This window comes from Somniosus microcephalus, chromosome 13 (assembly GCF_052327205.1).
Source record: "Somniosus microcephalus isolate GS21.2 chromosome 13, FLI_Smic_1.0, whole genome shotgun sequence".
NCBI classification, from domain to species: domain Eukaryota; kingdom Metazoa; phylum Chordata; class Chondrichthyes; order Squaliformes; family Somniosidae; genus Somniosus; species Somniosus microcephalus.
In genome coordinates, this window is record NC_140999.1 from 181,221,154 (window position 1) to 181,246,708 (window position 25,555).

General features: G+C 48.0%; 1 protein-coding gene across 2 annotated transcripts in view; it reads left to right on the forward strand.

The window, feature by feature from the left end:
• The window catches only part of plcg1 (phospholipase C, gamma 1), a 171,071-nt gene that overhangs the window by 82,868 nt on the left and 62,648 nt on the right, over positions 1–25,555 (forward strand). For both annotated transcript variants that reach the window (XR_015080675.1, XM_086005717.1), the window contains exons 4-10: positions 10,076–10,123; positions 12,386–12,470; positions 13,464–13,547; positions 18,335–18,357; positions 20,365–20,437; positions 21,033–21,134; positions 24,732–24,850. Coding sequence is in view for 1 of the 2 variants with exons in the window: in XM_086005717.1 (XP_085861843.1) it covers positions 10,076–10,123; positions 12,386–12,470; positions 13,464–13,547; positions 18,335–18,357; positions 20,365–20,437; positions 21,033–21,134; positions 24,732–24,850 (534 nt within the window). In the remaining variant the exon portion in view is untranslated. The remainder of the gene's footprint in view (positions 1–10,075; positions 10,124–12,385; positions 12,471–13,463; positions 13,548–18,334; positions 18,358–20,364; positions 20,438–21,032; positions 21,135–24,731; positions 24,851–25,555) is intronic.

Below are 25,555 nucleotides of genomic sequence, written 5' to 3' on the forward strand. Positions count from 1 at the left end.
CTCCTGACTCCCCAAAGCCTTTCCACCATCTACAAGGCACAAGTAACAAGTGTGATGAATAATCTCCACTTGCCTGGATGAGTGCAGCTCCAACAACACTCAAGAAGCTCGACACCATCCAGGACAAAGCAGCCCGCTTGATTAGCACCCCATCCACCAATTTAAACATTCACTCCCTCCACCACCAGCGTACCGTGTACCATCTACAAGATGCACTGCAGCAACTCGCCAAGGCTTCTTCGGCAGCACTTCCCAAACCCGCGACCTCTTCCACCTGGAAGGACAAGGGCAGCAGGCGCATGGGAACACCACCACCTCCAAGTTCCCCTCCAAGTCACACACCAGCCCGACTTAGAAATATATCGCTGGTCCTTCATTATCGGTGGGTCAAAATCCTGGAACTCCCTCCCCAACATCACTGTGGGTGTATCTTCACCACACGGACTGCAGCGGTTCAAGAAGGCGGCTCACCACCACCTTCTCAAGGGCAGTTAGGGATGGGCAATAAATGCTGGCCTTGCCAGCGATACCCATATCCCATAAAAAACTAATAAAAAAAAAGTAAGGGTCAGAATTCCCACATGATTTGCTCGTGACTGCAGGCACTCGGACATTAGCAATATTGTGAGAAAAAAATAGACTTTTTTATACACAATTTTCCCTCCTCTTCCGAGGATACCGACTCGAGCTGAGGTGCAGTTCCATTTGGGGGGGGCCAGTTGTCATCCGGTACCTTGCCCGAGTGACTGCTCTTCGTGTAGAAGCCCAGACACCGAGTGTTGGCAGCCCATCCAACAGTGGGGAGGTGCCCTTCACAACTGCGCCTGCTACTGTCCTCGCACTGAACATCCCCAAACAAACACTTAGGAACAGGAGTAGGCTGTTCAGCTCCCCCACTCCCCGAGTCTGTACCGCCATTCAATTGGATCATGGCTGATCGGTATCTTAACTCCATTGTAATCCGTCTTGGTTCTGTAACCCTTAATACCCTTGCCGAACAAAAACCTGTCAATCTCAGTTTTGACATTTTCAATTGAGCTTTCCAGCAAGAGCCATTGGAAAGCGATCTGAAGCAGAAACCTTGGCTGATTTTTTTTTTTTAACCTTCCCCGGCCCAGTGGTTTTTGAAACCAATTGTAGCACCTCCTACAGCAGCCCTGGGTGAGGTCAGTATCAGTAATGGTAACCATGAAACTATCGGATTGTCGTAAAAACCCATCTGGTTCACTAATGTCCTTACCCGGTCTGGCCTATACGCGACTCCAGACCCACAGCAATGTGGTTGACCCTCTGAAATGGCCTAGCAAGACACTCAGTTGTAATAAACCGCTACAAAACAAAATAATAAGAATAAAACCGGACGGACCACCCGACATCAACCTCGGCACTGGCTCCGGCTACGGACACGACAACGGCACACCCAGCCCAGTCGACCCTGCAAAGTCCTCCTCACCAACATCTGGGGACTTGTGCCAAAATTGGGAGAGCTGTCCCACAGACTAGTCAAGCAACAGCCTGACATAGTCATACGCACAGAATCATACCTTTCAGCCAATGTCCCAGACTCCTCCATCACCGTCCCTGGGTATGTCCTGTCCCACCGGCAGGACAGACCCACCAGGGGTGGCGGTACAGTGGTATACAGTCGGGCAGGAGTGGCCCTGGGAGTCCTCAACATTGATTTGGACCCCATGAAGTCTCATGGCTTCAGGTCAAGCATGGGCAAGGAAACCTCCTGCTGAATACCACCTACCGCCCTCCCTCAGCTGATGAATCAGTACTCCGCCATGGTGAACACCACTTGGTAGAAGCACTGAGAGTAGCAAGGGCACAGAATGTACTCTGGGTGGGGGGCTTCAATGTCCATCACCAAGAGTGGCTCGGTAGCACCACTACTGACGGAGCTGGCCGAGTCCTGAAGGACATAGCTGCCAATCTGGGCCTGCGACAGGTGGTGAGAGAACCAACATGAGGGGAAAACCTACTTGACCTCGTCCTCACCAATCTACCTGTCGCAGATACATCTGTCCATGACAGTATTGGTAGCAGTGACCACCGCACTGTCCTTGTGGAGACAAAGTCCTGTCTTCACACTGAGGACACCCTCCATCGTGTTGTGTGGCACTACCACCGTGCTAAATGGGGTTGATTCAGAACAGATCTAACAGCTCAAAACTGGGCATCCACGAGGCTCTGTGGGCCATCAGCAGCAGCAGAATTGTATTCTACCACAATCTGTAACCTCATGGCCCGGCATATCCCTCACTCTACCATTACCATCAAGCCAGGGGACCAACCCTGGTTCAATAAGGTGCGTAGAAGAGCATGCCAGGAGCAGCACCAGGCATACCTAAAAATGAGGTGCCAACCTGGGGAAGCTGCAACACAAGACTACATGCATGCTAAAAAGTGGAAGCAGCATGCTATAGACAGGGCTAAGCGATCCCACAATCAACAGATCAGATCAAAGCTCTGCAGTCCTGCCACATCCAGTCGTGAATGGTGGTGGACCATTAAACAACTAACGGGAGAAGGAGGCTCCATGAATAACCCCATCCTCAATGATGGTGGAGCCCGGCACGTGAGTACAAAAGACAAGGCTGAAGCGTTTGCAATCATCTTCAGCCAGAAATCCGAGTGGATGATCTATATCGGCCTCCTCCTGAGGTCCCCACCATCACAGAAGCCAGTCTTCAGCCAATTCGATTCACTCCACGTGATATCAAGAAACAGCTCAGCGTACTGGATACAGCAAAGGCTATGGGCCCGGCTATCGTGCTGAAGATTTGTGCTCCAGAACTAGCTGTGCCTCTAGCTAAGCTGTTCCAGTACAGCTACAACACTGGCATCTATCTGACAATGGAAAATTGCCCAGGTATGTCCTGTCCACAAAAAGCAGGACAAATCCAATCCAGCCACTTACCGCCCCATCAGTCTACTCTCAATCATCAGCAAAGTGATGGAAGGTGTCATCGACAGTGCTATCAAGCGGCACTTACTCACCAATAACCTGCTCACTGATGCCCAGTTAGGGTTCTGCCAAGACCAGGCGGCTCCCGACCTCATTACAGCCTTGGTCCAAACATGGACAAAAGAGCTGAATTCCAGAGGTGAGGTGAGAGTGACTGCTCTTGACATCAAGGCAGTATTTGACCGAGTGTGGCATGAAGGAGCCCTAGTAAAACTGAAGTCAATGGGAATCAGGGGGAAAACTCTCCACTAGCTGGAGTCATACCTAGCACAAAGGAAGATGGTTGTGGTGGTTGGAGGTCAATCATCACAGCCCCAGGACTTCGCTGCAGGAGTTCCTCAGGGCAGTGTCCTAGGCCCAACCATCTTCAGCTGCTTCATCAATGACCTTCCCTCCAACATAAGGTCAGAAATGGGAATGTTCGCTGATGACTGCACAGTGTTCAGTGCCATTCACAACTCCTCAGATAATGAAGCAATCCATACCCGCATGCAACAAGACCTGGATGACGTTCAGGCTTAGGCTGATAAGTGACAGGTAACATTCGCACCACAGAAGTGCCAGGCAATGACTATCTCCAACAAGCGAGTGTCAATCACTGCCCCTTGACATTCAATGGCATTCCCATCGCCGAATCCCCCACCATCAACTTCCTAGGGATCACCATTGACCAGAAACTTAACTGGACCAGCCACACACATACTGTGGCAACAAGAGCAGGTCAGAGGCTAGGTATTCTGTGGCGAGTGTCTCACCTCCTGACTCCCCAAAGCCTTTCTACCATCTACAAGACACAAGTCAGGAGTGTGATGGAATACTCTCCAATTGCCTGGATGAGTGCAGCTCCAACAACAATCAAGAAGTTCGACACCATCCAGGACAAAGCAGCCCGCTTGATTGGCACCCCATCCACCACCTTAAACATTCACTCCCTCCACCACCTGCATACCGTGGCTGCAGTGTGTACCATCTACAAGATGCGCTGCAGCAACTCACCAAGGCTTCTTCAGCAGCACCTCCCAAACTCGCGACCTCTTCCACCTAGAAGGACAAGGGCAGCAGGTGCATGGGAACACCATCACCTGCAAGTTCCCCTCCAAGTCACACACCATCCCGACTTGGAAGTATATCGCTGATCCTTCATCGTCGCTGGGTCAAAATCCTGGAACTCCCTACCTAACAGCGCTGTGGGAGCACCTTCACCACACGGACAGCAGCGGTTCAAGAAGGCGGCTCACCACCACCTTCTCAAGGGCAATTGCCAGCAACGCCCACATCCCATAAACGAATTTTTTTAAAAGCTAACTCAGCACGGGTGAGGGATCAAAGATGGGACCTAATTTAAAGAAGATGTTCCCTTGTTCTTGCATCCCCCAACAGAGGAAATAGTTTCTCTGTATCTACCCTATTGAATCCTTTTACCATTTTAAACACATTGACCAGATCATCCCTCAATCTTCTATACTCTAGGGAATACAAGCCAAGCTTATGCAACCTGTCTTCAGAATTTAACCCTCTAAGCCAAATTCAAATAATTTATCAATTTTTTTACTTATAGATTGGTTTCCATTACCAGAAGATTATTTCAGCAGTCCAGTTTTTGTGATACTATATAATCACTGATGCACTTGCCATCCCTAAAGTATTGGGAATAATTAGCAGAGAATCTGTAAGGGATGGAATGTGCGGACGTGGTAGGAAACCTGTACACATGGCAATTTTACAAGCCTCGACACATTTCCCAGGGCTTGAAGTAAAGACTCGCTAATCTGCACGGGCTTGTGTTCACGTCCTGGGAGATCTACACAAGCCCGTACAAACCTATCGCTTGTACAGCTTTCCTGTCATACCAGCACTACTAATTTGAACCGCTCACACAGCCAAACAGGAGGAGGCAGGCAGTTAATGCAGAAATATCTAGTTATGTTGTCTGAGCAACATTTGCACTGATTTTGCAGCATCTTGTAAGAAGGCCAAGAGAGAATGTTTGCAAGCCGGGATGGCATCTCAATTTGCTGGCAACATGGTTGCTGGTTATGTAATCATATAGTGTAATTATATGCCTCCCACTCTCACTAGATACAAATGTGTGTGAGGTGAATTGAGTTTGGAGAGGCTCAACCCAGCTCCAGGCGGACTTAAATCTGCAGTGAATGGCATTAAGTTGTCCAAGTCACCTAAAGATGGTTGGTGTGGAAACTGGAAATGAAGCACTGCTCCAGTAGCACTCCCAGCACCTGTGATTCTCAAAGGGAGTCGCAATGCAGCACCCGAGTGAGAGTCTCGCGGTAGGGCTGAAGCGGAGCCAAAAAACTGAAGCAGAACTGCTTTGGCATTATCGCAAGACTCCAGCTTAGATGCTGCCAGTGAGAATCGAGGGCTTCCTTTGTCAATCACAGGTGTTGGCAACGCTGGGTTAGTAGTGGGCCCCATTCTTACGAATTGGGCAAGTACAGAAGGGGGTTTGGTGAGGGGAAAGGAAAAAAAGAAAGGCTTACATTTATATAGTGCCTTTTCTAACCTCAGGATGTCCCAAAGTGCTGCCTGTTTCTGTGCTGCAAATTCTATGGGCAGGAATTTCATTCAGGAGGCGTGTAGGAGGCGGGACTACAACTTTCGGGGTTGTAGTCCTGCCTGCATCGAGATGCGGCCAATCCACACAATTTTAACTTGATTGACCTTGTTGAGCCCGCCCAGCGGGCTCAGCAGGCCAATTAAGGGCCACCCGGCAACAGGTGACGTCGCAGACTGAAATTTCATCTGTCAAGAGGTTTTGACAGATGAAATATCAGTGTCTCACAGCTGTTTGAAGCCAACAGTCTTACTTCTAACATGAGTCCTTCTCCAAAGACTCAGTTAGAAATCTCTCCTGCACAGAAAGTTGCAGGCTGTCACTTTTGACAGTTCGCAGCCATTCTGCTTTCTGTGCCGGTGAGATGAGGGACTCCCGAGACCTAAAGGAAGGAAAGCTGAAAAGGTAAGAAAAGGTATGTAAAACTTCTTTAATCACTTTAGACACAGCAAACACATTTACCTTTGCACTCATGCACACATCACTTACCTGAACACCGACATCTCGATCCCTCCAAGCCCTTCAACCCGACGGCCCGCCTCCTCTAACTTGGCGTGGTTTGGAGCCGTCGGGAATCCCACACTTCAACATCAAAAATAGGGATTAGGCTAAAAACTGCCTGTTAACTACCTGTTAACAGGCAGTTAAGTGGCACTAATCCCTTCCCGCCTCGGGTAGGCGGGTCCCAGTGCGGGGCGGGTACCCGCCAACTTTGAAACTGGCATGGAAGCGGGTTTGGGTGCAGGATGGGGTCGGGACCCCTGATTTTGGGATTTTAACCCCCCCGCACGCCTCCAATCCCGACTCCACGGCCCAATGAAAATCCTGCCCAATGTATTTTTGAAGTGCATTCGCTGTTATAATGTAGGAAACATGGCAGCCAATTTGGTGAGGCCGGAAATAAATCGATAAGCTGCTTTCCTTCACAGCAAGTGAACATACAGAAGAGATCGGACTCAGTTACTTCAAACAGTACAAGTTGTCTTTGCGTAATAATGCAACATAACAAGTATGCTACACTTTCCCATGCCACTAAGTTGGCTGGCTTGACTTAAACAAACTAACTCCTAACTAGACAGCTGCATTTTCCTTCTCAGCTTGGCGAAAGCTTTCCCTTGCAGCTAGCTTTCTATTTAAAAGACCTGGCTGTCTTCTCAGCCTTGACTTGATCTGACTGCCTATCTCTCTATGTTTTTATTTTATCTCTTGCTGTTCAAAGCCTACCAGAACCCCCTGCCTGGAATCTGGGACCAGTGACTCCCCAACACAACGGGCGTGAGCCGTTTATCGATTACCACGACCGACTCACAAACTGATCATTATCCGCAGGCCCTGGGGAAACAACACCAAAGCGAGCCCATTAATGTCTTAATTACCTATCATCACCGGGAAATTAACAGCAACTGCAACTGACTCCAAGCAAAGGCTCTGCCATTTGTAAAGTTTCTTTTATGTCATCTCTTTCCTGCCCGCCCCCTCTCCCCTAAGGTGTGGGTGGACAATATCAGTAATCTTCAGGAAGAGAATTGTGAGGAGATGTGATCTGATTGCAGAGCCTTTTGCTTGGAGTTGCTGTTGGTCCTAAGCTTTAATTTCCTGGCGATGATAGGTAATTAAGACATTAATGAGCTAGCTTTGGTGTTGTTTCCCCAAGGCCTGTGGATAATGATCAGTTTGTGAGGAAGATAGTAAAAGGCTTCAAGAGGACATAGACAGGCGGGTGGAATGGGTGGACACATGGCAGATGAAATTCAACGCAGAAAAGTGTGAGGTGATACATTTTGGTAGGAAGAATGAGAAAATAGTAAAGAGAAAGTCTTAGGGCTCGAATTTCATTGGGCCGTTGAAGCGGGATTGGAGGCGTGTGGGGGGTTAAAATCGCGAAATCGGACGGCACGAACCCATCCCGCCCCCAACCCGCCTCCATGCCCGTTTCCCAGAAGGCGGGTACCCGACCTGTGCTGGGAGCCACCTCCCCGAGGCGGGAAGGGGATTAGTGCCAATTAACTGCCTGTTAACAGGTAGTTAACAGGCAGTTTTTAGCCTAATTCCTATTTTTATCCCTGAAGTGTGGGCTTCCCGACAGCTCCAAACCACGTCAAGTTAGCGAGGCGGGCCGTCGGGCTGAAGGGCTTGGAGGTTTCAAGATGTCCGGTGTTCAGGTGAGTGATGGGTGCAGAGGTAAGTGTGTAAAGTGTTTAAATAAGTTTTACTTACCGTTACTTAATAATGCAGCCTTCCTTCCTTCAGGTCTCGGGAGTCCCTCATCTCACCGGCACAGAAAGCAGAATGGCCGCGAGCTGTCAAAAGTTGCAGCATTCAGCTTTCTGTTCTGGAGAGATCTCTAAATCAGCCTGAGAGGAAGGAATTAACTTCGTGTACAGATTGTCAGTGTTTGACAGCTTCAAAGAGCTGTCAAACGCTGATATTTCATCTGTCAAAAGCTCTTGACAGATAAAATGTCAATCTGTGATGTCACCTGTTGCTGGGTGGCCCTTAATTGGCCTGCTGAGCCCGCTGGGCGGGCTCAACAAGGTCAATCAGGGGAAAATCGAGTGGGTTGGCCACAACTCGATGGAGGCGGGACTACAACCCCAAAAGTGGGAGTTCCGCCTCCTATACGCCTCCATTGATAAAATCCAGACCTTAGTGTCTTTCATGACCTCAGGATGTCCCAAAGTGCTTTACAGCCAATGAAGTGCTTTTGAAGGGGAGTCACTGTTGTAATGTAGGAACCACGGCAGCCAATTTGCGCACAGCAAGATCCCACAAACAGCAATTGATAATAACTAGATAATCTGTTTTTTTAAGTGATGTTGATTGAGGGATAAATATTGGCCAGGACACCGGGGATAACTCCCCCTGCTCTTCTTCGAAATAGTGCCATGAGATCTTTTACGTCCACCTGAGAGAGCAGATGGGGCCTCGGCTTAACGTCTCATCCGAAAGACGGAAAGAGAGGCGAGACAATACATGCTAAATGGCACAATTTTAAAGGGAGCGCAAGAAGAGAGAGATCTGGGGGTGTTTGTGCACAAATCTCTGAAGGTGGCAGGACAGGTTAACAAAGGGCTTTATAAATAGAGGCATAGATACAAAAGCCAGGAAGTTGTGCTAAACCTATATAAAACACTAGTTCAGCCCCAGCTGGAGTATTGTGTTCAATTCTGGGCACCACACTTTAGGAAGGACGTGAATTCTTTGGGGAGGGTACAGAAGAGATTTACTAGCGTGGTTCCAGGGATGAGGGATTCCAGTTACGTGGACAGACTGGAGAAGTTGAGGTTGTTCTCCTTGGAGCAGAGAAGGCCAAGAGGAGATTTGATAGAGGTGTTTAAAATCATGAAGGGTTTTGGTAGAGTAAATAAAGAGAAACTGTGTCCAATGGCTAACGGGTTGATATCCAGAGGACACAGATTTAAGGTGATTGGCAAAAGAACCAGAGGCGACATGAGGGAAAACTTTTTTACGCAATGAGTGGTTAGGATTTGGAATGCACTGCCTGATAGGGCGGTGGATATAGATTCAATAGTAGCCTTCAAAAGGGAATTGGACAAATAAATAATTGGAGAAAAAAATTGCAGGGATAGGGGGAAAGAGCGACTAACTGGATTGCTCTTTGAAAGAGCCGGCGCAGACTCACTGGGCCGAATTGCCTCCGTCTGTGTTGTACTGTTCTGTGATTCTATGATTCTGTCTAAGTCATGCTATCGATCTATTCCTGTGCTGCTGTTACTGTCAAATATGACTGTGCTTTTGGGGCTTAGTAGGGTTACTCACTGTTGTGGTTCTTAAGGTCTGAGATGTGAGGTTTGTAAGAGGTTTTTCACTCTATTTTTATCAATGGTTTACAGAATATTGGGAGTATTTCTGTGCATGGTGCGAGATCTGATTGAGCAGAATATAGCCATTACCCGTTAATTGAACAGAGTCATTTATGATTAACAAAACGCAGGAACAGTCTGGGCCACTCTAAAGCGCATGGCACCATCGACAGACTTCACTGGATTCCCATTATGTTCACAGATCACGTCACAGATCACAGAAACCCCACAGTGCAGATAGAGGCCATTTCGGCCCTGCACCGACACATATCCCACCCGATCCCCGTAAACCCCTACACCAACACATATCCCACCCTATCCCCGTGTATTTAATCCCTCTAACACTAAGGGTCAATTTATCATAGCCAATCAACCTAACCCGCACATCTTTGGACTGTGGGAGGAAACCGGAGCACCCGGAGGAAACCCACGCAAACACGGGGAGAATGTGCAAACTCCACACAGACAGTCGCCCGAGGCCGGATTCGAACCCGGGTCCCTGGCGCTGTGAGGCAACAGTGCTAACCACTATGCCACCGGACAATTCACGATGTACAAAGATGCAGGCGTGCTTGATTTACTGCACAGCGTGGTCTGTAATTTTTTTGGAGAGTTATTCCAATTTGGTTAGCGGTTCGTTGCTCGGAGCTGAAACCGGAAGTGTGAGGAGGAGCGAGGCTGACTGAATTCTGTCGTCTTACATTGCAGGTGGCTGAGGAAGCAGTTCTACAATATGGATCGGAATCGAGAAGACCGGTAACACAACTAGTGTTTTTATGGAATGGGCTTTTCCTTCGAGTTGGAATTGGGGGTGGGGGGGGGCAGTTGCAATTTCTGTTTATATCCCTGACACCTCCTCCTCTTCCTCCTTCAGTCAGGAGACACACAGTCCAGGCTGAATACTTCTAGATAAATGTTTTAATGGGTGCTGCTGGGCTTAGCGACGCCCAGTTTGAAGAATCGCCCCTCACTTCAGCCGCTACTGTGCATACTCTGGAATAACCTGAGATCCAAACTGATCTGAACAGCACAGATTGAGAATATTCCCAAGTTATCGTTGTGCATCTGTGACTGCGTCTGACTTAGTGGTCCTACGCGTGCATGAGAATGCAAGGCTGTATTACTGAGCCTTATTAATATTCAGGAAGAGAATTAAGAGAGGTGCAATCTGGCCTGTGGGAGACCATCACCAGGAATTTCATTGGGGCTCCTCCCGGGCGGTGCTGGATTTTCAGCAGACGATCAGCAGAAATCTTGGATAAATCGCGCAAGCAGCCCAAGTTACACCGGCTGATTGGGGGAAGCCCCGAGGAGCCTGTGTGTGTGTACGTGGCTGTCCTTCCAGGCGCGTTTATGTTATATAAGGTTATGTATCTCCCTCTTTAGGTTGCTCTCTGTTGTATTGTAGTGTCTCATCCAAGGGGCACCAAAGCCGGGCCCAATGTCTGATTGATTGCCGGAATGGGTGGCCCCATAGCCCATGAACTGGTGGGGCTAGGAATGTGCCATTGGTTACGTGAGCCCATTTCAGAGAAGTGTGTGCACGTCACAGATCTGTGCTTTCCTATTGCACGCAAACTTCCTGCCACTAATCCCAAAATAGAGTGATGCTGAATAATAAGTAAATCATTTGTCAGGACCTGGCAGCTTCTCGAACCAGCTTCCCCGATTACAATCCTCTGTATATCCTGCTCTTGAGTGATTATCTTCTAATTCGAGATTTGGATTTATATCTATCCAAGTCTATAGATTATTGAGACAGCCAGTGATAAATTATGCAGTACCTACTGTACATGGATTGATGAAGGGATCATTGAAGACAATGTAAAATCTTTTTTGTGGAGATGATTTCATTTTGGTCTATTTTCTTGCTTTTAAAAACCTCTTGCAAGCTGCCCGATGGCTCAGAGAATGAAAGTATGGTACTGAGCTGCACAGATCAGGAAGGTTCCAGGTTCAACCTGTGCTGAGGTAGCTGGCCTTGACCGTGGCAGTGGTATTGTAACAGGCTCCCGTGCCCCTGAGATAGGGATGTAGGAATGAAAGGGGCCCAGGTTACTTGTTCTGATGACTGTCCAGTGACTGTGGCTGGAAAGGTGTGCGTGCGCGTGCGAACGTTGTTTGAGAGGAGGAATAGGGCCCGGCTTTTGATACCCCTAGGGTCTTGCATGAAGTGTTAGCCACTTGGTTGAGATACCAGAGGCCACCCCCCACCCCATGGATTCCTAACCTAGGCTTCAGGGAAGGAGGAAGGAGGAAACGCTGCAGCCTCCCCAGACAATAATCACACCTTCAGCAAGTGTGCATGGGACTGTGGCGTGCGCCATCTATTTGCATCTTCATTTATGTGTATATTTGCAAGCTTTGCATTCATGACCATGATGGTGGTGGGGGATGGTAGAGTCGCGCTCTCCCTGAGTACCTGACTGCACCACATGTTAGACATTCAGCGGGCATGTGACATTATTATTTAATACAGAATGTGTTTTTAAAAGAAGGATGAGCCCAAAAGTTATCGAGGCGTTTGATGTCGGGAATGAAAAATAAAAGACGGCACCATTCTAAATTTGAAAGAAAACCTCCCCGTTTTGTTACTTCTATCCCTTCTGTTCCGTTCTCTAACTGAAACCACAGAACATCTGTTCGCGGAACATCAACCATGGTCACCAGCTGAGAGCTCCGTCTGGGCTAACTTTGCTTTCGATGTTCTTTTCCTTTCTCTAAGGATTTGCTCTAAGTCTAAGTCCCAGACGATCTCTAAGGATGTGCTTCACTTTTCCTAGACGACTTGGCCTGAGACGGAGCTCTCACCGGGCTAGATTGTACAGGTTGCTTGCTCACCGCTTCAAGCTGTAGGTCACCTGGCCCCCCTTTTCAGGGTTATTTCAAATAACAAGGGTTTCTTGCCTCAACAGGGGTTGGAGAAGTGCTAATTCCACAGTAACCAACCTTATTGCATGTTACAAACCAAAATGCATCAAGGACTCAGAGGATAACTGGATACTTTTCCTCTTCCAGGATCACCGTGAAGGATCTGAAGAGCATGTTGTCTCAGGTCAACTACCGAGTGCCCAACATGAAGTTTCTGCGAGAAAGAATTACAGTAATTTAATTCTTTCTGAATTTGATTCATTTGTCAAGGCGAAAATTTATCTCATCTATTTATTTTGTTTCAAACTTTGTCTATAATGTAATGTTGCTGATTGGTGTATAGTAACCATGTGACACGATGGACACCCGATCCCAATATAGTCCATCCAAAGTATTTGACACCTCAGACCAATCTGGTCCCTACAAAACCACGCAAGGCAGCTTTTAAAAAAAAATCCACTCTTATTTTTAATTATTTTCAGCTTTTCCACCTTTTTTTTTCTCTCCAGTACAGCCCTGCTCAGCTTCTCTGCCTCACCTGAATCTCTTCTGCCCTCTGAGTTCGGCTGTACGTTGACGTTCTGGCCTGCTCGGCCTCTGTGTCTAATCCAGCCTCTCTGCCCTGCCCATCCCTAGTTTGACCCGACCCTCTTGTCAATGAACAAATTGCTTGGCTACGTTATTAATCAGAACATTACTGGCTAGAGTCCCCAAAATAACTGTTTATCATCCAGTGTCTCCATATGATGTTATACCATCCAGTGTCTCGGATGTGATGCTGGATGTCTCTGGGTTCCTGATGTGATCCTGTGCTGGTTGATTTTTACCTGTGCAATCCAGTATCTCCGATATGATCCTGTATCAGCTGGAGTCTCCGGTGAGATCCTGCATTGGGTTGTGTCTCCGATATGCTCCTGTATCAACCGTTGTCTTCAATATGACGCTGTAGCAGCCGGTGTCTCGAAGTATGTTATTGTGACGTAGGACCAGCTGCTCATTTGGACGCGGTATTAGTTGTGACACTACATTGGCCACCCACTACCTGGAGCACCTAGTTCCACACTGTGATGGGAAGAACGCGGGTACGAGGCATAGCAGCTCCCCCTCCCCCCCCTCGTCCAGAAACGAGTGCGCTACCAGTAAGATCAGGTCATATATTGTACTGGGAAGAAGATGGTTACTGACCTAAATTGAGTCCCCTGATTACTTCTCTTTATGCCCTTAGGACATGGAGTTGCGGAGTGGAGATGTCACATACTGCCAGTTTGCTCAGCTCTATCGAAGTCTGATGTATGACGCTCAGAAACATGTAAGCGTCAAGTGTGGTGGATGGGTTTTTAAAAATCAACTTATATTTATACAGAATAGCAACAGAAAACGCTGGAAAAACTCAGCAGGCCAGGCAACATCCGTGGAGAGAGAAACAGAGTTAACGTTTCAGGTCGAAGACCCTTTGTCAGAACTGAGAAAAAAAGCAGGAAATGAAACAGATTGAAAAGCTGGTTTGGGGGCTGGGAAATGGGAGAGGGGATGAAAGAACAAAAGGGAAGGTCTGTGAGAGGTGAGGAGACATTAAGAGATATTCAAGACGAGACAAGATGGTAATAGGGCAGGTAAAGAGACAAAGGATGGCTCTAGATGAAGTGTGAAATGCGCTGGCAGAGTGAAAGACAGCTGCCATGTGGGAGAGAAAAAAAAAGGAAAAGGCACAAATCAAAAGTGTGGATAAAAAATATATAAAAATATAATAGGGGCTGAGGTTATGATCTGAAATTGTTGAACTCGATATTGCATCCGGAAGGCTGTAAAGTGCCTAATCGGAAGATGAGGTGCTGTTTCACACCCTCAATGCATCCCAAAGTGCATTTCAAGTGTAGTCACTTATTATGTCGACAACTACAAGTCAGTTTGCGCACAGCAAGGTTCCCCAAACAGCAGTGAGCGGAATGACTGACGAGTTAATCGCTTTAGATGGTGGTGGTTGGAGGATAAATGTTAGGCAGGAGACTGGGAGAAAATCCCTACTCGTCTTTGAATAGTGTCGTGGGATCTTTTACATCCATCTGAACAGGTTTAACTTCTACTGAGAGACAGCACCTCCAACAGTGTAGCAATGTTATCTCACTACTGCACTGACTTATCAGCCTGCAGTATGTGCTCAAGTCCTTGGGTGGGGCATGAACCCACGACCTTCTGACTCAGAGATGAAGGCACTACTGATTGAGCCAAACAACAGGAACCTAATACAATCGCACTGGCACATGTGATACGCAATATGCGAGTTGAACCCTCCCTTCTTTGCTCCAATAACACTGATCCTATGTTTACTTTTGTGCTATGAAATGATTTGTGCCTTTAGCTATCAGCGTTATACGTTGGTGATCTAACTGGACATGTCTATAATGGAACAAAAGCAAAATACTGCGGATGCTGGAAATCTGAAATAAAAACAGAAAATGCTGGAAACACTCAGCAGGTCAGGCAGCATCCGTGGAGAGAGAAACAGAGTTAACGTTTCAGGTCGATGACCTTTCATCAGAACATGTCTATAATGGATCTGTCTGTCCTATTATTCACTGTGCCTGTGATGGCGCTAACTGTCCCAGTACTACCTTGTGTACAAAATATGAGTGAGTGTGTCTATAACTGTACGGACTATCCCATTGGTGACTGCATGTAGCACAGCTATCTCATTACTGACTGTATGATACTTAAACAGAAAGAAGAAAGAAAGACTTGCATTTATATAGCTCCTCTCAGGACCACCGGACGTCCCAGAGTGCTTTGCAGCCAATGAAGCACTTTTTTTTTGAAGTGCAGTCCCTACTGTAACGTAAGAAACGCAGCAGCCAATTTGCACACAGCAAGCTCCCATAAACAGCGATGAGATAATGACCAGATAATCTGTTTTAGTGATATTGATTGAGGGATAAATATTGGCCAGGACATCAGGGAAATAACTCCCCTGCTCTTCATCCAAATAGCACCATGGAATCTTTTATGTCCGCCTGAGAGAGTAGACGGGGTTTAACGTCTCATCCGAAAGACGGCCCTTCTGACAGTGCAGCACTCCCTCAGCACTGCACTGGGAGTGTCAGCCTAGATTTTTGTGCTCAAGTCTCTGGAGTGGGACTATGAACCCACAACCTTCTGTCTCAGAGGCGGGGGTGCTACCAAATGAGCCACAGCTGACACAACAGCGAGAGCAACCCTTCCTCTCGACTTTCATCCCCCGCTACCGCTGTTGAGCTTATGTCTCCTCTGCCTCTGTCTAGCCTGCTCTGCTGGAACTGATGTTAAATCTGCCGCAGGTGTTGGGAATGGAGGGGAGCAGCTGCCACTTATATATCACAGGCTCTCAACCTATTCCAAAGGAAGAATCCGTTCAAGGCTTATTTCCTTACATTGAGCTCAATGTGCCGTTTAGACCTCACAGAGCAGGAGGAGCTGAGTGCAGATATAACTTTACAATCTCATTTTAACTTTACCTGTGCAAGGATTTGGGTACCCCCTCCCCCTCGCCTCCGCCAGTTACTGGGGGCAGGATAAACAATTTGTTGTGACGTGGCATCCCATGAATTTGTACATTTGCCACCTGCAGTGTGATTCGCTGCTCAAGAACTACAATTTTGCACAAAAGCTTGTGGAAGAAGAGAATTGCTGGCTTCCCGGCTGATCTGTACAGTGACAAATCACTTGCACTGGCCATTACTGACTGCGGATATAACAGACTATGGGGGGAAAAATGAGTCGCGCCCCCTTTGGGGCGCTAACTTCGCGCTATTTTTAGTGCCCTGGAGAAATTAGTGCCCCCGCGGCCAAAATTGAGTGGTAGCGCCCCAAGCGGGAAGCAGGGCGCTAATGGAAGAGTCCCGCCTCCCTCTTGGGGTGCTGCGAGGGAATATTGGAGCGCTACGCGCCGTGGTATTGCAGGCCTTCCTCCCCTTCTTAAAGGGGAGGGGCCTTGCGCAGCGCGACCCGGGGCCCAGCTGGGCCACCGGGGATCGGAGTGCCGGCAAAAGAGCCCCGGTACTCGAGAAGGGCCGGGCTCACGGAGCGCAGCCGGCATTCCACGGATGGGGCGGGTCAGGAGGCCGGGGACAGCAGCGGAGGCGGTTGCTGGCAGGCGTAGGGTCCGGCGGTAAGTCAGGGGGGCGCTACCGGAGATCGTGACCGGGGCGCTGCGCACGGCGATGACATCATCGCCGGCGGTGCTGTGCCAAGGGGCGCTAATGGTTACCGCCGCTGCTAACCTCCCGCTGAATTTCGTGGGAGGCGTTAGCGCCGCCACGTCCGGGCGCTAGTTGCTTTGCGCCCTGTTAGCGCCCTTAGGACACTAACGGGAGGCGCAAAGCAACCGAAGTTTTCGCCCTATCTTGGTACGTCACCATGTGATAGAGTTCTACTTCTGCCTGATTTGCAGAGTGGAGTTCACTGTACTGCAATTTGATTGTAAGTTGCTTAGGATAATTGCAGTTAAAACCAATAAAGGCAGCGATTGTTCCAGTAAAATGCCAATAGGAAATCTACTAAGTACCACATTACCTATGTTTTTTCTGGATGTCACACCGTGTACCTGAAAGATTCTTAAAGGCATTTAATAATGCCGTTCTCCCTCCATTAACTCCATGATTAAAGCACCACCAGATGTGGAACTCAGCCAGAGAGATCCCAGGGTTGATCATTAGTCTGTGCTGAGTTAGCTGATTACAGTGCAGGATTGGTGTGGTCTAAGCTGAGGGAGTGCTGCACTGTCAGAGGTGCCGTCTTTCAGATGAGACGTGAAACCGAGGCCCCGTCTGTCCCCTCAGGTGGATGTAAAAGATCCCGTGGCACTATTCGAAGAAGAGCAGGGGAGGTCTCCCCCGAATTTCCAGACAATATTTATCCCTCAACCGACCTCACTACAACTGATTCTCCAGTCGTTTATCACATTGCTGTTTGTGAGATTTTGCTGTGTCGCAAATTGGCTGTCGCGTTTCCTACATTACAGCAGTGACTACACTTCAAAAGTACTCCATTGGCTGTAAAGTGCTGTGGGACATCCTGAGATCATGAAAGGTGCTAGTTCTTTCTTTTTAAGCATCCCCAGGACAGGGAAAGAGAGAGAGAAAAAAGTGCTTAGGGTTCCAACTCTTGCTCATAATCCTGTAAGCCTTGTTGTTAATGTGTATTGGGTCAGGTACAGGCAAAGGGGTGATTTCCTCCTCCCATGGTTGAATAGTCTACATCCGCTCACCTGTTGACACCTGAAGAATGACCTTTAGGAAGAGGTAAGGAGAGGTTGGCAGCACCCATGGGACCAGACTCCCAACATAGATGCATTTAAGGGGAAGCTAGATAAGTACATGAGGGAGAATGGAATCGAATGATATGCTGATAGGGTTAGATGAAGTAGAGTGGGAGGAGGCTCGTGTGGATCCTAAACACTGGCATAGGATTGATCATTAGTCTGTGCTAAGTCAGCTGATTTCAGTGCAGGATTGGTGTGGCCTGATTCTGTGCTGTTAAATTCTATGTAATTCTATGAGCCAGTACTTTCAGGAGGTGAGGGATAGAGGGAGATAATGGCGGGGAAAAAGTAGTGTTCTGAATTGGCTACTGTTACTGTGTCAGGATTGAGCTCCTAATGTGGTTTTCCTAATGAGTCAGGATTGGATGGGAACAAGAGAGGAATTCCTTACACAAAAGCAAAATACTGCGGATGCTGGAAATCTGAAATAAAAACAGAAAATGCTGGAAATACTCAGCAGGTCAGGCAGCGTCTGTGGAGAGAGAAACAGAGTTAACATTTCAGGTCGATGACCCTTCGTCAGAACTCTTGAGAACTCTTGACGAAGGGTCATCGACCTGAAACGTTGACTCTGTTTCTCTCTCCACAGACGCTGCCTGACCTGCTGAGTATTTCCAGCATTTTCTGTTTTTATTTTAGGAATTCCTCACAGATGGGGCAGCACTAAACAGTACTCTTGGTGCAGTATGCAGGCTGTACGGTTTCTCATTACCGACAGTGTGAGTGGGGGGGGAGGGATATGTTTTTTTTATATATATAAAAATAATTTGTTTCTGATTGTGCTTTGTTTTCCCCCTCTGCAGATGGAAGTCCGCTTTCTTCAGAGGTAAGTGGACAAAGTCCTTTGAAAACGGTTTGGAGACTGTGATGTGGGAGACACTTTAATGTATCTTCCAGGTCAGCAGGTACTTGACTTATTAGCAACTATTTCTGTTGCTATATTACAGATACAGTCCCCACCGCTTATAGCGGGCCCGTTGATCTCAACGCGATTTGCCCGCTATACGCAGTGAAATAAAAACTCTTGTCTGTCTCGACCTTTAAGGGACATTTTGTTACTGTGCCTACTTCTGGTCTGGGTTCCTTGCTTTGTCGGCCCAAGAGTTTAAAGGATGCAGCTCTTAAGCAGCGGGCTGTTCAGACTGAAACAGGCTGACCACCAATGTTCCCGTTAAGCCGCGCAGTCACCGCAAGGTCCTGCGCAGGCCGCTCACCAGATTTTTCATTTCAGATGCCGCAAACATTTGAATGGGCCGCACCGGAGGCAGTGCGGCTTACGGGGACGTTGCTGACCGCAGAGTGCTACCTAGCATCCAGTACAGTTCCTATGGGAGACCTCTGTTCGGCGCTCAAGGGACCTACTGCCGATGATTGGCGCTGCGCCCTTCTCACAGGTCTCCGGCAGAAATGGCAATTAAAGCCACATGCAAACGGTGGCCCTGCGGTGCTGAGCCACTCGGCTCCACGGGCGAAGAGCTGACCGTACTTAATCGCACATTAACGAGGTGCGAAAAGCTTATTGATCTCTCAGAAATAGCCGGGGGCACTTTATGTGTTACAAACAATGCCTTTATAATTGGCTTCAGTGGCAATGGCGGTTAGCGCCATTTTCCCAATACAACGCGCTAAGTGTGGACGCGGTAAGCGGTGGGAACTACATGAACAAAAGTTTTCTGCAGCGGTAGCTCTTGTTGCTGTATGCCTCCGCCTTCAGAAGTTAGGACAGGGAGTTCCCAGAAGTCAGTCAATAATGCGCTAATATTTCAAGAAATACGGTAAACTATTGGCCTTGGAGACCAGCTGGGAAATTCTTGCCGACACAGAAAAGTGGCCCCCCACGCAGAGAAGCTTGAAAACCATTGCTGTAGTTTCCAAGGGCAATAAGATCCTCCTGAACTGTGCCAGAGCCTAGAGCAGTTTCTCAGACTTTGGTCTCTCATATTTGGCAGCAGTATCGCAATGCTGCTCTCGCACAAGGAGTACCTTCACCACACGGACTGCAGCGGCTCAATAAGGCTCACTTTCTCGAGGGCAACTAGGGATGGGCAATAAATGCTGGTCTTGACAGCAATGCCCACATCCCAGGAACGAATTTAAAAAAAAAACTGAAATCTTCCCTGTTATTTTATATTGATTGCCAATTTGCCACTCCTTGCATTGTACCTTCTGACATAAGAAAACTACTAGGCACTTGGTCTAAGCATTAAACAAAGCTTTAATCAACTGTTTTACAACATGGAGGTCTAGTTGTGTCCTTCACTAGTTCCTGTTAAGAATGTCTAGTTGTGTCCTTCACTAGTTCCTGTTAAGAATGTCCTGCGCAAGCTGGGCCCGTGCCCGAGTATTTATACTCTCCCTGGACAGCGCCACCCGTAGGACGCTCAGTATTATTTCATAAGTCTTTCTTTCATGAATGTCACCTTCAGCATGTCATCTCTCTACGTGTGAATTCCCAGGTCTCTCTGTTCCTGCGCCTCCCCCTTTAAAATTGCGCCATTTAATCTATATTGCCTCTCCTCGTTCTTCCTTCCAAAATGCAACACTTGACACTTTAGCACCAGTTTGCCCGGTGCACCCACCTCAGTGCCACACTGCTCACACCAGCACCATGCCATGCGTTGTTCCGTTGGCATGTCAGTAAATGATTGCAAAGTCGCGCTGTTCTGGACTAGTCTTTGGGATTTTCTTTTTTTTTAATTAAGTGCAGGCAAGGGGGAATAAGCCTGTAATTCCTCTCCCAGAAGGAGTGATCAGAGAGATTCGGCAGCTGCTTCTGGCTTAGTCCAGGTGGCCTGTCCTGGGTGAAAACTTGTGTGATCTTTCTATTCCATAGGAGCTGTGAGAGGCCTGAACTCAGCCAAGTCTCACTGCAGGATTTTCAGCAATTTCTCCTGGAGTATCAGAAGGTAAGCGTAATCACCTGCCTCCGAGGAAAAAAACAGCCTCTTGAGCCATGCATTATCTAGTCAGCACCTGTCATCTCCACATACTTTCCAGATTTGTCAGAATAAAGATTCACCCTGAGGTGGTTCCCAGTTAGCATTGACCTATTTTATTTTTTCTTTACAAGTTGTTCTCCTTTTTTCAGTGATGGGGGAGGGGGGGGGCGGGGGTAAAGGCCGATGTAAATTCAAGAGCGAGAGAACGACAAAATGATCACGGGTGGCGGCTCGTGGGCGAGTATTCGGGCGCTAACGTATTGGAGCGCGGTTTCCGCTGCTCGCCAATTCTGTGTGCAGTGGAGCAGTTCAGCACCAATCAGAGGAACCGCAACGTGGGAGTGAAGTGTCTCCCATTAGGAAAAATCAGTCGCAGCATGAATCAGGCTGAGTCGTTCTAATGAACCACCCACCCACTGTCCTGTTCCAGCGCGGTTTACGTAGCCTTTGATTCAGCCTCAGTAATCACCGCGAGCTTCTTGACTGAATGTTCGGTAACGTGAGATTTACAAGGAGGTACACCATTCGTGAACAGTTTCGACGTTCTGTTTTTATTGTCTAGGAAATGTGGGCGACGGATATCCGTCGAGTGCGGGAGTTCATGTTCAATTACCTCCGAGACCCTCTTCGGGAGATTGAGGATCCATTCTTCTACCTCGATGAGGTAAGATTACCGCCAAGGGTGAAGCACATCCTATTAGTTGTGAGCTTCAGTTACTCGGCCGTGCCATGTTGCCGTAGCAATGAGGCACATGGGATGCCCAGCACCCCTGCTGTAAGCAAGAAGCCCTCACTAAAAGTAGTGACGAGGAAGTGGGGGACTGATAGTTGGGAGTTTGTGGGGGGGGGGGGGGGAGGTTGTGTCGTCAGTGCAGGATTTACTGAAAACGAGCAAAGCCCAGGAATACGCCCTCCCAACGGGTAAATACACCACTGGTACCGAGCCGTGCAGATCAGGAGTGGCTTCACGTTGATCCCCAGTCTGTGCTGTGCTAGCTGAGCTTAACTTGGATGGTCTTTGAGATGCTAGAACTGGCCTTTCTGCCTGCGGGTTAGGTTTCCCACAACAGCAACAAATTGTATTTATAGAGTGTCTTTAACATAGTATAATGTCCCAAGGCGCTTCACAGGAGCGTTGTAAAACAAATTTTGACACTGAGCCACATAAGGAGATATTAGGACAGGTGACCAAAAGCTTGGTCAAAGTGATAGGCTTTACAGAGCATCTTAAAGGAGGAGAGAGGTAGAGAGAAGGAGAGGTTTAGGGAGGGAATTCCAGAACTTAGGGCCTAGGCAGCTGAAGGCATGGCCACCAATGGTGGAGCAATTAAAATCGGGAAGCTCAAGAGGCCAGAATTAAAGGAGCGCAGATATCTCGGGGGCGTTGTGGGGCTGGAGGAGGTGACAGACATAGGGAGGGGCGAGGCCATGGAGGGATTTGAAACCAAGGATGAGAATTTTAAAATCGAGGCGTTGCTTAACCGGGAGCCAATGTAGGTCAGCGAGCACAGGGGTGATGGGTGAACGGGACTTGGAGCAAGTTAGGACACGGGCAGCCGAGTTTTGGATGACTTCAAGTTTACGGAGGGTAGAAAGTTGGAAACCAGCCAGGAGTGCGTTGGAATATTCAAGTCTAAAAGTAACAAAGGCAACCCCAGCAAGAGTTGGTGCCTTTATAGGAGAATTTAAAAAAAAAGCAGATAAGTACTTTGGGAAAAAGTGGCACCCTTGTATGGAAAGCTTCTGCCATGTTGTGGAGCAGTGGGCACAGCCCTTTGTGGTTTAAGTTTCCAATCACAGCGGAGTAGAACCCAGGCCATTTCCTAAAGTACGTGGAACAGGAGTAAGCCATTGTGCCCCTCGAGCCTGTTCAATGGGATCATGGCTGATCTGCGACTTAAGTCCATATACAGTACCCGCCTTTGGCCCATATCCCTTAATACCTTTGGTTAACAGAAAGCTATCAATCTCAGATTTAAAATTAACAATTGACCCAGCATCAATTGCCATTTGTAGAAGAGAGTTCCAAACTTCTATCATCCTTTGTGTGTAGAAGTGTTTCCTAATTTCACTCCTGAAAGGTCTGGCTCTGATTTTTAGACTATGCCCCCAGTCCTAGACTCCCCAACCAGCGGAAATAGTTTCTCTCTATCTACCCTACAGTTCCCATTAATGTCTTGAAAACTTCGATCAGATCACCCCTTAACCTTCTAAATTCTAGGGAAGACAACCCTAATTTGTGTAATCTCTCCTCGTAACTTAACCCTTGGAGTCCGGGTATCATTCTGGTAAACCTACGCTGCACTCCCTCCGAGGCCAATATATCCTTCCTACGGTGTGGTGCCCAGCACTGCACACAGTGCTCCAGGTGTGGTCTAACCAGGGCTTTGTATAGCTGCAGCATAACTTCTACCCTCTTGTATTCTAGTCCTCAAGATATAAAGGCCAGCATCCCATTAGCCTTTTAAATTATTTTCTGAACCTGTTCGTGACATTTTAATGATGTATGTACCTGGACCCCCAGGTCTCTTTTGACATCCACTGTTTTTAGCGTTTCACCATTTAGAAAGTACCCTGTTGGTGAATGACCTCACATTTGCCTACATTGAAATCCATTTGCCACAGTTTTGCCCATTCACTTAATCTGTCGATATCCCTTTGTAATTTGATAACAAAATACTGCGGATGCTGGAAATCCGAAATAACAACAGAAAATGCTGGAAAAACTCAGCAGGCCAGGGCAGCATCTGTGGAGAGAGAAACAGAGTTAACGTTTCAGGTCGATGGTCCCTTTCAGGTCCCTTTGTAATTTTATGCTTTCACCTACACTGCCTACACTGCCACCTATCTTTGTGTCATTGGCAAATTTGAATATATGGCTTTCTATGCCATCAGCTAAGTCGTTAATAAATACTGTGAATAGTTGAAGTCCCAACACAGATCCCTGCGGGACACCATTAGTCACATCCTGCCAATTTGAGTACCTACCCATTATCCCTACTCTGTCTCCTGCCGCTCAGCCAATTTCCTAACTAGGTCAATGATTTTCATTTAGTTCCATGGGCTTCTACCTTAGTTAACAGTCTCTTATCAAAAGAATTTACCAAATGCCTTCTGGAGCCCAGTTCAGCTCTCTGTAGTCCAGGTACTGGCGTCCCTGCTATCTCTATAGAGTACAGCGCTCAGCCGCCTCACCCGGGTTATACTGCTGACTGTGCATTGTACTGAGCGACAGCAGAGCTCTGCACCCATGTGCTTGGGACACATGTGCAAAGCTCTTCACACGGGGAGACTAATTTGTAATGTTCTGAAAGTGGGTGGGAGCAATGCTTCCTCCACAAAGAGTCGCATGGAAAGGTCTAACGTTCCCCCCCGAGAGCTACTGCTAAAATGTGACTTTGAAACATAGGAGCAGGAGGAGGCCATTCAGCCCCTCGAGCCTGTTCCGCCATTGAGTTAGATCATGGCTGATCTGTACCTCAACTCCATGGACCCACCTTTGCTCCAAATCCTTTGATACCTTTACCCAGCAAAAATCTATCAATCGCAGCCTTGGGAGTTTCAGTTGATCCAACATCCACAGCCTTTTGAGGGACGAGAGGTGCAGATTTCTACCACGCTTTGCTTCGAATTAGAATTAGATTTCACACAGTGCAAGGCTCAATTGATGTACAACCTACGAGAGTGATTTCACAATGCTGTAGTCTGCGTGGAACTTGGGTCATCTATATTTTTTTTAAAAGCACTTTGTGACAACTCCTCACGTGCAGGTAGATGTTCCAGTTGTTACGGTGAGGAGGAAAGTGGGCTCTGAGCACGGGGCTCGGAGGAACTAAATGGAGAGAGAGGGGACGAGATGGGCAACCAAAAGCAAGGTCCAAGATGGTTTCTGAGGAGGTTTTTTTTTTTTTTAATGGGCAGGGTGGTGGCAAAGCAGAGGGAACTGGGTATACTTCCAGAGGGCAAGAGCATGGTGGCTGAACGAGGTGAGGGTCGAGGAGAAGTTCAGTGCCAGGGGAGCAGAGAATGTGACTGTATAATTGCAGCTTAAGTGACCTGTTACGGAGCAGGTACTTCTTTTTATTCTATGGGAGCTTGTCTTGCACTGGAGCTGACGGAGTAAAGCGATGGGGACATTGCTGGGGTCCCTTTGCTAAGACTGGTTGTAGCCCGTGTATAGGGGCGGTGTTAGGGAGGTAAAGGTGGGGGTGGCTCATTGTTGTTTAAAACCTTTGACTCTTTTATTTCCTTATCCTTTCAGTTCCTGACATTCCTGTTTTCCAAGGAAAACGCCATTTGGGATTTGAGGTTCGATCAGGTCTGCCTGGAAGAGATGAGCAACCCCCTATCTCATTACTGGATCTCATCATCTCATAACACGTGAGTGACTGTCCGCGCCTTCCCTCCCCCCACCCAGCCATAATCACCACCGAAGGGAGCAGCGCTGTCTTTGGCTCCACCCCCTTTGTATCAAACTGTTTCAAAGCACTTTGCCAGGTTTCTGGTGAATTCTTAAGTAACCGTGCCACCAGCGTGCATTTTAGTCAGTGGCTCTCCATTGGAGTTAATTTTCCGTTCTTAAACTGTACTCTACTCCCCCCCTCCCCCCTCTCTCTCTCTCTTCTATAGGGTACAGTGCCACAGGCACAAGCTGCCTCTCCAGCAATGTTCCCTCTTATTTTGTTTGGGTGCGCGGCCCCTGTAAGGCACATACGCGGTTTTCTCGCATTGAAAAGCCAGCGAGCCTGCTGCGCGGGAGGTCCCGAGAGCTGCGTGGCTTAAAGGGAACGTTGTTATCCAGTGTCTTGCCCAAAGGCCTTTCATAGCTAAACGCCACCCTCCTTCATCTGGTGTCCCTTTTTTTGTACACGCATTGTGATCAAGAGTGGGGGAGCCCTGGTTGATTTTTATCCCCTCCCTAGCCCAGGGATGCAGAAGACAAGTGTAGCGTCCATACCACCTACCCAGTTAAGACCAGCTAGAATAGGGATCAAATTGACGATGTTAGCGGCTATTTTTCTTGAGGGGTTCTGTGCACTGGACCCCAGGAAACAGCACCGTGCTGGACCTGACTGGGCAGTGCTG